This window comes from Kryptolebias marmoratus, linkage group LG3 (genome assembly GCF_001649575.2).
Source record: "Kryptolebias marmoratus isolate JLee-2015 linkage group LG3, ASM164957v2, whole genome shotgun sequence".
NCBI lineage: Eukaryota > Metazoa > Chordata > Actinopteri > Cyprinodontiformes > Rivulidae > Kryptolebias > Kryptolebias marmoratus.
In genome coordinates this window covers 24802554-24816758 of record NC_051432.1, presented here as the reverse complement: position 1 = coordinate 24816758, position 14205 = coordinate 24802554, and the positions used below count along the sequence as shown (strand labels likewise).

General features: G+C 41.4%; 1 protein-coding gene across 1 annotated transcript; it reads left to right on the top strand.

Annotated features, from left to right (window-relative positions):
• Positions 1-230: 230 nt before the first annotated feature.
• Positions 231-14157, top strand: bmerb1 (bMERB domain containing 1). Its single transcript, XM_017416964.3, has 6 exons — positions 231-504; positions 4368-4488; positions 7391-7464; positions 10744-10858; positions 12209-12291; positions 12386-14157. Exons 1-6 carry the CDS (start codon positions 417-419, stop codon positions 12502-12504), a joined length of 600 nt encoding a protein of 199 aa, XP_017272453.1. The 5' UTR covers positions 231-416; the 3' UTR covers positions 12505-14157.
• Positions 14158-14205: the final 48 nt, after the last annotated feature.

Here is a 14205-nt window from a genome sequence, read left to right as displayed (position 1 = left end):
CCATATTCATTTTCTGATTTTGAAACTGACTTCATTTAATTTTTTAACAGATTTAATCAAATATCAGCAAACAGACCTGATTAAAGAGACAAACTGATCTGCTTCCTGTCCGTGTTTACTTAGATCACCTTCTTTAGTCTCTCTTTTAATCCAAGCTTGTGGTGTTTTATCTCGAGCTGAGCGCCAGTGGGCGTGTCTCTCCATCCTTGCCCGCACTGCGCATGCTCGCTGCATCCCCTCCATCCTCCAGGACCTGAAGGCTCCTCTGAAGATGCTCAGCGTCGCGGGTCGCTGGTGGCTTGTCTCCGGGTGAAAACCGACTTATCTGGAGGAACCCAAACACGAGAAACGTTATTATTTTTTTTTCTTGTTGTTGTTGCTCTCACAGCTTAGACTCGCGCGTGCACTCCCCCAACATGGAGCTGAAGAAATCCATCTCGGACACCGAGCGCGCGCTCAGGAGCTACGGCGCCGTGTCGGAAACGGCGTGGACGACGGACAAAGGTGAGCAGCAGGCATCCACAATGATAGGAGCCCCCCCCCGGGTTTCCTCCTGCCCTTTGACGCCGAACAGAACCGAGCCAGCGTCCCGGCGCTGAAGGGGTTAAAGCGTGACTCACAGGAGGCTGGAGATGTTTCTGAGGCTCCGCGATGCTTTCTGTCTAAAAAGGCCTAATATTTACTCACGTGCACGTATGATCCTGCGCGTGAGCGTGTTTTAACCACTAATTACCCTCCAGGCAGAGAACATTTAGAAACTTTAGCTCAAAGTGCAAGAATCGGAAATGAAACCCAGAAAAGGGGAATAAAGCAGCTGGAGCTGCAGCTTTAAGTGATTTAACTGCAAAGTATTAAAAAGGCAAATATTGTTGTTTTTTCACGTTGATTTGCTCTTTAAGCATTTTTTGGTCAACATTTATTTTTATCAACGGCCACTTTAATGACACAGGAGGGACACCTGCAACTGATCAACCTTTGGAGTCAAATCTATTCAAGATGGCCGCCGCAGTCAGCCCTAAAAGTGTCCAGAACCCAGTTAGTTTTACAGATATTTAACAAAAGTTTGATGTGGTAGTAGCTAAGGATCATTTCCAGCACGTGCGCCAAGTGCTGCTTGCTGCCTACAACATCAGCTTTAAATGTCGGTGCCAACTCTGTCTGTTAGCAAGATATCTCACGAACCGCTTGACAAATATCGATGGAACTTTCAGGGAATTTTTTATCGTGTGTTCGTCTACGACTGATTAAACTTTAGAGCCAGCCCCTTTCAAGATGGCCGTCACAGCCAACTGTGCTGAGAGTCATTCAGAAGCGACGCTCTGAGCGTGACGTCATTTCTTAGCATAAGATGATCTCAGTATGAAAATGTATTCATTCCTTCAGGGAATCATTTGGGCTATTAAACAGACGAAAACAACAGCTTAAATATTTAATGCTTGTGTTAAAACCCAAATTAAAAACCACAAATAACAGTTTTTGTTTCAGAAATCTTGAAACAAAACAAAATAAGTTTTTGCTCGACAAACAAGAATCAGTTTTCTGTCCTGTCCTGAAAAAAGAGGGGATTTTATTTGAGTCTCTCGTGATTAAAATCAATTTAGCTGAAATCAGGTGTAGAGAAACGTCCAGATGAAGCCTGAGGAGACGCAGTGGTTATTTTTAGTCACAAATCCACCCTTCGTTGTTTTTCCTCCTCTCGTGAACATCAACACACATCCGAGATCCAAACAGGAAGTCTGTTTCCTGCGGGTCGCGTCTGCTCGTTTCTCAAACAAGTATGGGTTTTACACTTTCTGTTTTGTGTCCAGAGTGTTTGTTTTCATTTATTTTTTCCCGTGGAGGGAGGTGTGGTGCATTCAGCATGACTGCAGGATGTGTGTGTGTGTGTGAGCGCATTGGGTGTCATACTGATGCTCACATTTCCATGCTGTCCAATCTTGTGTGACTGTCGCAGTTCAAGCTCTTTATCTCTGATTATACCTCAAAAAACGTGTTTTATTTTTAACTAAATGGAGGTAATTTAAAGGAGAAAATAAATAAAATGTAAAAATAAAGTTTTCATGTTTTTCTTTTAGTTAAACATCAACATAAAACATTCCAGTGGTCCATTTCTCTGATTTCAAACGTTAATGACCTGTTTTTAGAGTTTCTTTGGGCTGATTGTGGGCGGAGCTACCTCCTTGGTCAGTGACGCAGAAGGAGGCGGAGCCAGCTGTGGCTGTCAGGGGTCACGTTGTCGGGAACTGGAGCCCCACATTTCACCAGAGGAACCCAGTCTGCAAGGAGTTTAACATACGAACAGCTTCTGTCCTCTTGTGTGGACCTCTGCCCTCTTAGGCGGACATCTGTCCTCTTGTGAGGACTTCAGCCCTCTGAGGTCTTCTGTCCTCTTGTGAGGTCTTCGGTCCTCTTGTGAGGTCTTCTGTCCTCTTGTGAGGTCTTCTGTCCTCTCACATGGATCTCTGTCCTCTCATGTGGACCTCTGTCCTCTCACGTGGACCTCTGTCCTCTCACGTGAACTTCTGTCCTCTGGACTTCTGTCCTCTCATGTGGACTTCTGTCCTCTTGTGCGGACCTCTGTCCTCTCACGTGGACCTTTGTCCTCTCGTGTGGACCTCTGTCCTCTCATGCGGACCTCTGTCCTCTCACGTGGACCTCTGTCCTCTCGTGTGGACCTCTGTCCTCTGGACCTCTGTCCTCTGCGTTGACTCAGAATCAGACAGCTTGTGTTGTTGCTGCTCCAGTAATGTTTCAGAATCTGGATTAATGTTAAAAATAAAAACCAAGATAATTTAGTTTCTCATTAACCTGAAGGACATGTTATCAGCTGGAATGGATCATTTCACCACAGAGTGGAAAAAAAACAATAATTATTTAATCAAAAGGACTTTGAGGGTTTTTCACGCGACATTTTGAACAATAATGAATCATAGAATAATAACATCTTTACCCTCCGTCTGTGTGTAAACTCATCCAACTCTCCATTATGTTAAACAGTGGTACATGAAGAAAATACATGAAGAAATAAGAAATATACTTCATTTGATCCCCGGAGGAATAAGTTTAGTGCATTTTTATGATTAAAGGACTAAAACAAATACAAAAAGCTCAAAATTTGATTTGTTTTTGGTCTATTTTGTTTTAGTTGGAGATGTTTTCCTGTGATTTTTTTATTTAAAAAGGAGGAATCAGCCTTGAATCTGCCCTGCAGGTAGTTCTTTAATCTTTTTAATCTATTCTAAATAATAAAGTGTTTGTTTGTTAGTTGGAGTATTTGCAGAGTTCCTCTTTGATTGGTGATGAAGCATCAGTCCACTGAAGGCAAATAAGTAAAAGTTTATCTTTTTATTTAAGGATGCTGCTTAAAACAAATCCCAAACCGCAGCAGCAGATGCCAGAATATTAGTGCAGTTTATTGGACACCTTCCTGCCTAATAAACAAAAAATATGTGTTGTTTTCCCAATCCCAGAGTTTATTACAGCAGGTTTTCTGTTCCGATACAAACCCAGGAAATCACAGAGCTGAGTGTAAAACGTGTAAGCAGTGAAGATCTGAGCTGGTTTCCTTCCAGCTGTTCCTGCAGCTGGAACACATCAGTGGTCAGAGCATTGATTAGTGCATTAAGCGGTTTGCTAATATTGTTATTAGAGGCTGCAGCTTTCGTGCGTTTTATTGGCAGACACATCGTGTTGAATCAATGCACGGAGGGGGATTCTTTCTTTCTCCCGCACTGAACACAAACTTCCTTGGGAAATGATTTTAAACAGCTTTAAATTTACTGCTTTACTGCCTTTAAAGGTTTGTTGGAAAGAAAATCCCGTCCGTGTCCTTGAACTTTTAATTTCGCTCCGTCTGGAAACGCCATTGTCTCGGCTGACGCGCAGAGAAAAAAGCCAACAGGCTGAGAAAGTCAGAACCCACAGTCAGGATCCAGAATCAGACGGCTGGAGTCTGTGATTTCTAATGAAGGGAGAGGACTCTGTAAATACCACAACCACTGCTTCCCATTCAAATTACTGTAAAGACCCAGGTCTCTCTGGAGGAATGCATATCGCCCGCTGCGTTTCATCGTAGAGGAAATAACAGAGTGACAGATCTTGACTCTCTCAGCTACGATCACACCACATTTTAGCTCAGTATCTGTAAATGTTGATTATCTGTGGCGACCATCTTGAATTAGGTTAAAAAACTAAATGCAATTATTATTTTCTGAAAGTTTCACTAAAACCTGCCCTGTGGGTCATGAGATATTTTGCTGACAGAGGAAGAGGTAAGAAGCATTTCCTGTTTCCTTCCTTTTTTTATTGCATTCATTCATTTGTTGTTTGTTTCCTCCTTCCTCTGTCCTCTGTCCTCTGCCTCTCAGGACACTCGGACGTGTCCATGGCGGAGAGCACCATGTCTCCAGAGGAGATTGAGGTGGAGATGGCTCGCATCCAGCGCCTGCGGGAGGTCCTGGTGCGCCGGGAGTCGGAGCTGCGCTTCATGTGAGTCTTCTTCTCCCACCGACAGAAACGGAGTGTGAATTCACCAAATCGATAATCCGTCATAACAGCTCCTACAGCTGTCCTCTGCGAGGCTAATGAGCTTCATCCTGTCGCAGCGAGAGGTTTTTTGGCTCTTCTGACGCACTGCTCAAGCTTTGAAGTGCTGCTTTGCTCCGGGCTCGCGGAGAGCTGGCTGTTTGAAAAACATCCATTGATTATTCAGTGGGCTGGAGAATGAGTCACCGCCACGAACCGACCGGCTGCTCGTCAACGAGAGCTTCAGCCACCAAATCCTCCCGTTCCTTGAGCCGGAAATGTGGTTTCTGCTGCTCCCTGTGCAGCAGAACAGTGCTAATGTGGAGTACACAGTAATGATCAAAGGTCCTATCTGCAGTGTTAGCAAAATATCTCATGAGCCAGAGGAGGGATTTTAATGAAACTCACAGAAAGTAACCACTGGATGTAACTTTCAGAGTCAAGATGGCGGCCACAGCTGAGGCAGCTTATCAAACACAAAAATGGCAAAAAAAAACCTTAGTAATTTTTACAGAGTCATTCACAAATAAAACAATCTTAATCTAAAACTCATGTTTATGCATTCATTCAAGGAACGGTAAACCTTTATTCTTTTTAGATTTTGTGTCCAATAAGCCAAACTTACTTTTATTCTTATTAAGTAGTCTTAATTAATATTTCTCTGATCAATTTGAGTTCTTTTTAAAGAATGTTTTTGCTGTTTAACTTAACTCTTGTGAGTCATTCGAACATCAACATGTCTCCTAAACTCAAAAGATGAACCCAGCAAAAAAAAAAAAAAAAAAAAAAAAAAAAGGATTTAAAATGGATTCTTTAGGATTTTATTTACTAGCCAGTTTGTTTGGGATAAAACAGGATTTTAGCCCCAATAAGGTGACTTCAGAAGATTTCTCAGATCTTTGCTGGATTCTTTCCCCTCTTTTCTTAAAAAGGCAAATTTCAGATCTGCTGTCGGTCTTTTTTCCAGCCGGACTCGTTTTTCACTCGCCTCGCTCGTCTTTAAGCACAAACTGCATAAAACGCCGTCACGGTTCGTTTCAAGGACTGAAAATGTGCAGAAAAATCAAACCAGGTCCAACAAAGTCCAGCTCTGCAGCAGCCAAGTATCAAAGTTGTTTAAAACTTTTTTAGTCTTGCAGACGTCAATGAACTGATGAGTTATCCTGTTTATTAATGAAACAGTTTATTTTACGAGGTTGTGATTTACTGCAAAGTTAAAACAAACTAAATCTGGAAAAAAATCTGAATTTTTAAAATGAACTTGATGCAGAAATCAATAAATCACATCTTAAAGGAGCTGTTATTCAGCTGTTAAACATTACACGCTGAGTTTATGACGCTTTTAATGATGTATTTGTTCTCTTTCTGTGTGATTCGCTGCTTCGCCTGCGACCTGCAGCCGAGGTTCGGCTGTTTGACGGCTGCTGAAACACTTCGAGAGTTCAGTTAATGATGTGTGTTCACACACAGCTCTTCGTTAGGGCTGCTTACGTCTCATCTGACAGGATGTGTTTGACTCAAACCACACACACACACACACACACACACACACACACACACACGCACACAGGGTGAGCGTCAGGGTGCAGAAGGCATCCAGAGATAGCATTTAGAGAGTGAAACACAAGGCGGAAAGGTGAGAAAAACAGGGGACGAAGGGAGGGAGGCGTTAACCGGAGCAGCAGCAATGAGACGAAGAGCGAGGAGGAGGAGGAGGAGGAGGAGGAGGAGGAGGGAGCCTGAGGATGAGTCATAGGCCCGATCCGTCACACGGCGAATTAGATCGGCGGTCGCCGTCGCTGCGAGAAAGGGAGGAGGAGAGACGTAAGAGCTGCAGGAGGTGCAGAGATGATGGAGAACAGATCAGGATCTGTAACCGAGTGGAACCGGATTCAGCGTTCACACTCTGGTCTCTGTCTTCTGGTGTCATACCAGTTTAATTACTTCTGAATGCCCTGCGCTGTTTCAGCCAGTCGTGAATTAAAACAATCAGCTCGTTTTGGTTTTTGCAACTTTTATACTTTTCAAAATATTTAACTTAATTTACAAACATTTAACCCGACGAAACACGTCCAAATCTCTTCAGTTCCTTCAAACAATTTATTCTGTTTGACTCCGGCTTCATCACACGACTCAAAGCTTTTAGCTTTTAGCTTCCCTTTAGCTGCTGTTATCTTCTAGCTTGTCTTTTGATACTTTCAGCTTTTTGTTCAAAATTACGCTACCTTTGGATTTCAGGAAGCCTTTTCATACCTTTAGCATCTATCTAGCTTTTTGCTACATTTAGCTGCTGCTTTTCTGCTACTTTTAGCTTTTAGGTGGCTTTTTGCTATTTTTAGCTGCATTTTGCTTATGTTTTAGCCTCTTGCTACTTTTATCTTCCAGGTAGCTTTTTTGTTACTTTTAGCTTTCAGCTAATGTTTTGCTATTTTTTGGCTTTTAGCTCGTGTTTTGCTTCTTTTAGCTTTAACTCCTCATTTTCAGCTTCTTCAGCGCTCAGCGTTCACCCTGCAGTTACAGAAAATGAAGCTTCTTTAGTTTTAATGAGTTTTTCTGCTTTTAGCTCATTTTATAAAGGAAACTTGTATTTGTGAAAACTTTAAGCCGTTTTTATGTGTTGTTAAACTTCTCGTGATCCCTGAAAAACCAACGGTTTTCACATCAACATACCAAAAAAAGTGCCACCTGAAAAAAGAAAAAAAAAGAAAGAAGACTCAACTTTGCTTTGCTTTTTTTTGCAGATTTTATTTCTGCTCAGAACAAATCTGACAGCATTTCAGTCAGGTTTCTGAAGGAGAAGGAGCTAATAATATCTGACACCCTTTAATCTGATTTAACGCTCCGTTTTTTTCTTCTTCTTCTTCAGGATGGACGACATTCAGCTCTGCAAAGACATCGTGAGTTTAAAGCAGGAGCTGAGACAAATCGTGGCCGTTCCAGGTACAATTCACACACAAACTGTGTTAATAACAACACAGCGTGAGCAGCTCAGACACCGAGTTCAAACTTAGAGTTTGTGTCTTTATGTACATCAACATGTTTTTAATTTGGTCTCAGGAATCAGAAATCTCCAAAGCAGGCTGGAGTTATGAAAGGAGAGATTATCAAACACACAGAAATCCATCAGAGCAACACGAGTCCAAAGTGTCCAGAAGTCATAAACTTTATTCTGAGCTCCTCATCGTGGAGCTTCCTGTGGTTTATATGCAACAAAACGTCCAAAACTCTGACATGAATGTGACTCCTGGTCATCTGTGACGCAGCCGAAGAGTGCTGAGAAGCTTCCCTGACGTCAGCTGCGTCACCCATAGTAACACACACACACACACACACACAGTACATGAAGCAGTGCATAGAGACGACCTGGCAACAGCAGGAGAGAGCGCCTCCTCAGAGTGAATCTGTACATCATGTGTCAGGAGGAGGAGGAGGAGGAGGAGGAGGAGGAGGAGGGGCTGGTGTTGCGTTCAAAGACTCACACGAGACACATCGGTGACGTCTCGAACCCCGCGTGGTGTGGATTTCATTTAACGCTTTGGACAACAACCTAATCACCCGAGTGTCCGACGGGGAATAAAAATACTTTTTGCTTTAATTAGTTGAGTCAGAAATGTAGTTTAAGAGTGGCAGAAGTTTTTGTTCCGTTTTGAAAAAACCTGAGCAACGACCAGCGTAGATAAAGAGTCTGCAGATCAACAACAGTCATGGCTGGGATGAGTTGAGACGTCAGAAGTTCATGTTTCTGCTCGTGTTCGGCTGCTCCTGTGACCCGTCGTTCTTTGACGTCGGAGTCGCTGCTGCTCCATCAATTACTGCGAGCGGCCTCGAACCACGACAGATCTGCATCCACGCGGTTGCCATGGCACCCGTCTCCTGAAAACATCCTTTCAGCGTGCAACAAACATGTCGGCGGCTATTAGAGCAGAAGAGCTGCTTCCGGTTTGTGTCGAGTCGTATTTTTATGGAGCAGAGGATTTTAACAGCATGATCACATGCGTACAGAATTACCTGCAGACCCTTTATTTCTTTTAAATTTAGCCTTTTAACATTAGCAGGATGTTAATCTGCTGGTAGAATGAATTAAACTACTAATGAACGTGTTTGTTTTGGGTCAGGGATACAGGAGTTGGATTCAACTGTTTGCCCGTTTGTTAGTTTTGCTTGTTTTCTTTTGCAAAATGGCAAAAATGAATCAATTAAAATGTTGAACTAATTCAGGAGTCGGCTGCTGTGACTTTGAGGTTTTTTAACTTTCACACTTTTCTAAATATTTGTATTTATTTACAAATATTTCCTCCTTTCCCCATTCTCTACAGTTCATCATCGTTCTCATTCAAATCTGCTTCAGCTACTTTTAGCTTTCAGCTGTTTGTTATGCTAGCTTAGCTTTTAGCTAGCTAGCCTTTTTCTCATTTTAGCTTCTAGCTATGATCTATTTTATCTATTAATACTAGTTTTGCACCTTTTAGGTTTTAGCTGGTGTTTAGCTGGTGCTTCTTTTAGCTTCAACAGCTTAGTTTTAGCTTCTTCAGTGAATTTCAGCAGTCGTTCAGTCAGTTCATGCTGGATTTTTGCAGAAAATGCTGATTTCTCCAGTTGGATTTGATTTTGGATGTTTTGAGCTGAGCTTAGAGTTTTATTTTCTGGGTTTTATTTAGTTTATTTAAATAAATTATACATTTCAGTAACAAACAGAACAGCAGCTCTGAGTTTTAAGAAGTTAAAATAAAACTGGTTTATTTTGTCACAGATGACTGAGCCTCGAACAACAATTGATTGTTTTTCAAGGATTTTCTTTAGTTTTTCTATTTCTTGAAATCAAAAAAATGGCTAGGAAAAGGTTTGTTTTGGTTGCAACTTTAAAAGAATTCAGATAATTTAGCTTAACGTTTCACTTTAATCAACAGATGCACATTAAAAAGGTAAAAAATTAGATGGGTTCTTGTCCAAAAATGTCAAAAAAAAGAGAAAAACCTTACTTTTTCAAATAACCATATGAGTAAAAATTCAATCCATTTAACCGAATTTAAGCAACACGAAGAAAGTTTATTAAACTCAGCAGAGACATGATTTATTAGCTGTGAATTAAAGACTAGTTTTTAAAAGAAAACATGTTTTATTTTAAATGATTTAATAGTTATTTGATTATGAGGCTTTCAGACATTTCCCACAAGGTGTATTTGTGTATTTCCTGTTCAAAAACAATAAAATCTTTCATTAACAGTAAAGAATTTGACTCCCCTTTAAGATTATTGCTTACAGCTCTAACTGGATTCTATCATAATAGTTTTATTATGACACACACCCCACGTTCTCTGCAGTTTGTCCCATAAAAAGTGCGAACCTGCAGCGTTTTAGTGATGATGGCATCTAGTTTCTTCAGTCCAGGACAGATCAGAACCCCTTCCTCCTCCTCCTCCTCCTCCTCCTCCTCTTCACGTTGGGGGGAAACTTCCTGTAGCTGCACTTTTCATTTCCAGGAGGGAGAAAAGAGCTGATGTGAGCAGACATTTTTCAAATCACCTCCACCCAGCAGAGACAAACAGCCCGCCCGTGCACTAACCTGAGCACACGTACAATTTAAACAAGTATTTATGTTTTTTTTTTTTTCCTCCTCGCCTTCATGAAGGCGAGGAGGAAAGGATGTTTCTCTCTGCTCCCCCCCGCCGCCCAACAAAACAAAATAAGAGCTCTCTCAATTCGCATAATTAAGTCAACTCTTCATTCGCTGTAAATATTACATGAGGAGAGAATTAAGGACCAGTTTGTGACGTGACTCAGCTTTTAAAAGCCTGCTGACGTTGCTGTAAGGTCAACACCTCCATGTCTGCTTTCATATTTTACATTAGAGGCTAAAACATCAATAAAGGCCTGGATTTACTTGAAGAAATGCTGCCTTTTATGGCCAGGGATTTAGATTAAGAGCGCCTTACGTTGAATCTAACGAAACACTACGATATTTCTCTTGATTTTATGTGATCCGTTAGCGCTTGTAGTACGTGTCGCGAATGACTCTCGGCTACTACCACGCCGAATTTTAGCTCAATATCTGTAAAAGTGACTGAGCTGTAAACGTCAACCCAGTGATTACTTTCTGAAGGTTTCATTAAAGTTCGTCCACACACGCACACACACACACACACACACAGGCCAAAACATACATGTGTTGGGTGTATTCATCTGACTGTGCTGCGCCTGTCTTATCTTTCTTTCTAACAGAGAAAGAGAAAAACAAGAAGCACCGGCAGCGAGAGGAGGAGCTGATCCTGAAGATCCATAAACTGGTGCAGAAAAGGGATTTCCTGGTCGACGACGCCGAGGTGGAGAGATTAAGGTGAGGCCCTCGCGTCGAGGACGGCTAATATCCGGGACTTTGTGGACACAACTCAGTTTATCATGCAGCAAAGAAAGACAGGACACAGATGAGGAAGAAGTAGAAAAAAAATGGGTCGACGTTGGAAACCAAAAAACTATCCGTATATGCAGATGAAGGACATCTGCAGATAAACAAACTAATAAAGAAATAATTAAAATTCTTCTCTCAAATGTTAGCAATAGATGGATTTTTAATCACCTTGTCTGCACTGTTAGCAAAATATGTCACGAACCACGGCAGGGATATTAATGAAACTGTCAGAAAGAAGTTTATAATACCTACACCTTATTTAATCATTAATAAAGGGTTAATTAGCCTTGAAAACATCAATAATTAAGGATGATTTATGCTTAATAAGTTATAAATTACCACATTTATTAATGCTTTATCCATAAAGGCTAATTACATCCAAAACCAACATACTTATTGTTTATTAATGCTTAATAACTTATGAGAGTGTGTTTGAATTAATTATATAACTATCCTGCAGTGCATTAATAGTTGTGAACCCTCCTAAAGTAAAGACTATTTATGTTTTATTAGGTATTTGTTAATGTAGACGAAACACACAAGTTCCATCAACACCTGCATGTCCCGTTACTTTAATTTGAAAAGAAACTGTTTTCCAGAAGCCTTATAGTCTTTAAGTAGTCGTTCTGCCTCTGGACAGTCTTTAAATGCAAAGGGATTGTCGGTCATAAATCGTTTTCACTGTCAACTTCTTCTTCTGCTAAATACGCCTAAGGCCAGTCGAAAAGTTCTGCGGACTCGCGCTCCCAACGACAAATCCATAAAAAGTTTCCTCTAAAAGAAAAAGCCGCTATTTTCAAGGATAATTAATAATTTATTAATGATTAAATAGGGCTAAATAAGGTATAGTTATTATAAAGTGATTCAAGATGGCCGCCATAGCAAAGCATCTTCAGCAACGCAGAAACAGCTATAACGCTGCAGATATTAAGCTAAAGTTTGGTGTGGTAGTAGCTGAGAGTCATGCCCAACACATACTCTAAGAGCTACACACTTAGCGTTAACGCTGTCTCTCTGTTAGCAAAATATGTCTTGAACCACCGGACGGATTCCAGGTCATCATTAACGTTACGAGTCGGCCCCAACCCAAGATGGCGTCTTAAAAACGTCTGCTGGAGCGAGCTGATTGGTTTATTGGCGAGACAAACGGATTGGGAGCTCTGATAAAACACAGACTACCAACTGGGACTGGGCCGTGCTCTGATAGTGGTCTGGTCTGACGACGGCTGACATTTATTGAGTCGCGTTTGTCTAAAATGTGATTGTGTTGCACCTCAGGGAGCAGGAGGAGGACAAGGAGATGGCCGAGTTCCTCCGGCTGAAGCTGAAGCCTTTGGAGCAGAAGCTCAAAGTCACACAGAGTGAGTGCCAGCTTCAAATTCACTCAAACACGGATTTTTGTCCCCTCGTCCTTCTGCTTATAAGTTCCTTTTTCTCTGGTTTTTGTTTTAACAGATCCTCCGAAGCCCAAGAGACAGATCCCAGAGCCGCCCCCGAACAAACCCTCCATCACCAAGTCAGGAGCGGCCATCATTAAAGACTGCTGCGGCGCCACCCAGTGTGCCGTCATGTAACCGAAACCGACCCTCTCCGTGTCGCCACACTCACGTCACATGACACAACCACTTCCTGTTACTCAGAGAACCACAGATAGCCGCGATCGCCCTCGAACCTGCTCAGAAATCAGATTTGTTCTTTAGCTGCAGGCGTTTCGGGAGCTGATCCCTAACCAGCGTTCGAGGGGAGCTTTACAGTCAGGAGCGTCTGGAGCGAAGGCCTCGGACAGACGTGTAAATAAAATCTGATTCATTCATCGTTCCTTCATGCTGCGTTCCTTTAAAGAGACGTATGGTCAGTATCTTACCTGCAGAAGACAGCAGTCAGAGGAAAAAATCGGATTAAAGAATCAGGGAGAACTTCTCAAAGAGTAAAAGTTCCTGCAACCCGCATTGAATTTAGCCTGAAACAGATGTTTAAGTTGACTCTATGACTAGTTGGCGAGGGACTTTCCAAAATGTCTGGAATCGTCTGCAGAGTCCTCAGTTTCCTGATAGTTTGTGATTTAAAAAAAAAAAAAAGTGGTCGCTTGGCTGATTGGGTCACAAACGACCTAAACTCAGATGTGCCCATTTTTATCCACAATTTGAAGTCACCAGGTGGTCTCCAACAGTCCGTCCTGCAAGAAACCTCCTGTCCAAGTCCTGTGGTTGCATGAAAATAACAGCTATTTAATGCAAAAGTTAAAAAGGGTCTAAAAATCCCTCTTTCATCACTTCGTCAGAACGAAAATAAATTTTAGATTTTGAGTCATTTTAAAATACGAAAATCTATTTTCAAAGTTCTGCTCAGACTTATTCCTGAAGAAGTTTTCCTCATCTATTTTTTTTCCCACCTGCTGCAGGTATGATACTGACTATAAAGTACTCCACACAAACCCAATCAAGATGATGTTGGATTGTACAAACAGCCCTAAAAGCACAAAGTCCACAAAAGTTAAATAACATAAAATAAATCATTCTGTCGTGTTTGATGAAAAGTTAATTTTCCCATTTAAGCTTTTAAATCGTTCTAAAGCAAAACGGTGACTCTGTGGAGCTCACAAACTTTACATTTTGATTATTTTTCCCCCCAGTTAGAGGAAAAAAAGTTGAGTTAAACTAAACTCCTTAATGAACGGGTTAACATCGACGAGCGAGTTAGTTTGTAGACAGATCAGCTAAATCCAAACAGGCTGGAGAGACTGAAGTTAAATAATTAGAAAGAAAGAAGTGCAGCCTCTCTTCAGATATTACTAACCTGCATACAGCCTCATGAGACACTTCTGTAGTGCTTTAAGTAACTCTTATCACAGTTCAACAGTTTGTCATCATTATGCAAGGTCATCCCGAAGAATCATCAACTACCTGGAAATATAAACTGTGACAGTCTGACATCATTGTTATTGTGGGTATTAATAATGCAAACAACTTACATCCTCTGATTTTAGAGTTTTTATGCCAAACAAGGAAAGAAATGCAACTTTTGTACAGGCCTCCAGTTGATCATGTATGCTTGAGTGTATTTAGGACATTAGTGACTTGCTGTTGTTCTTTGTCACTTCTGAAAACTTGGCGTTCTGTAGTTGTAGTGAATTTAGGAAGGTCTACGATGGCGGGGATCTAACAAATATGCAGAAAATAAGCGGAAACGACTTGTACATACATGTTTAAATAAAGAGCATCTTTCAAGAGTTTTCCCCTTTTCTTCCTCCTCACGTAAAGATTCACACAAAGCAA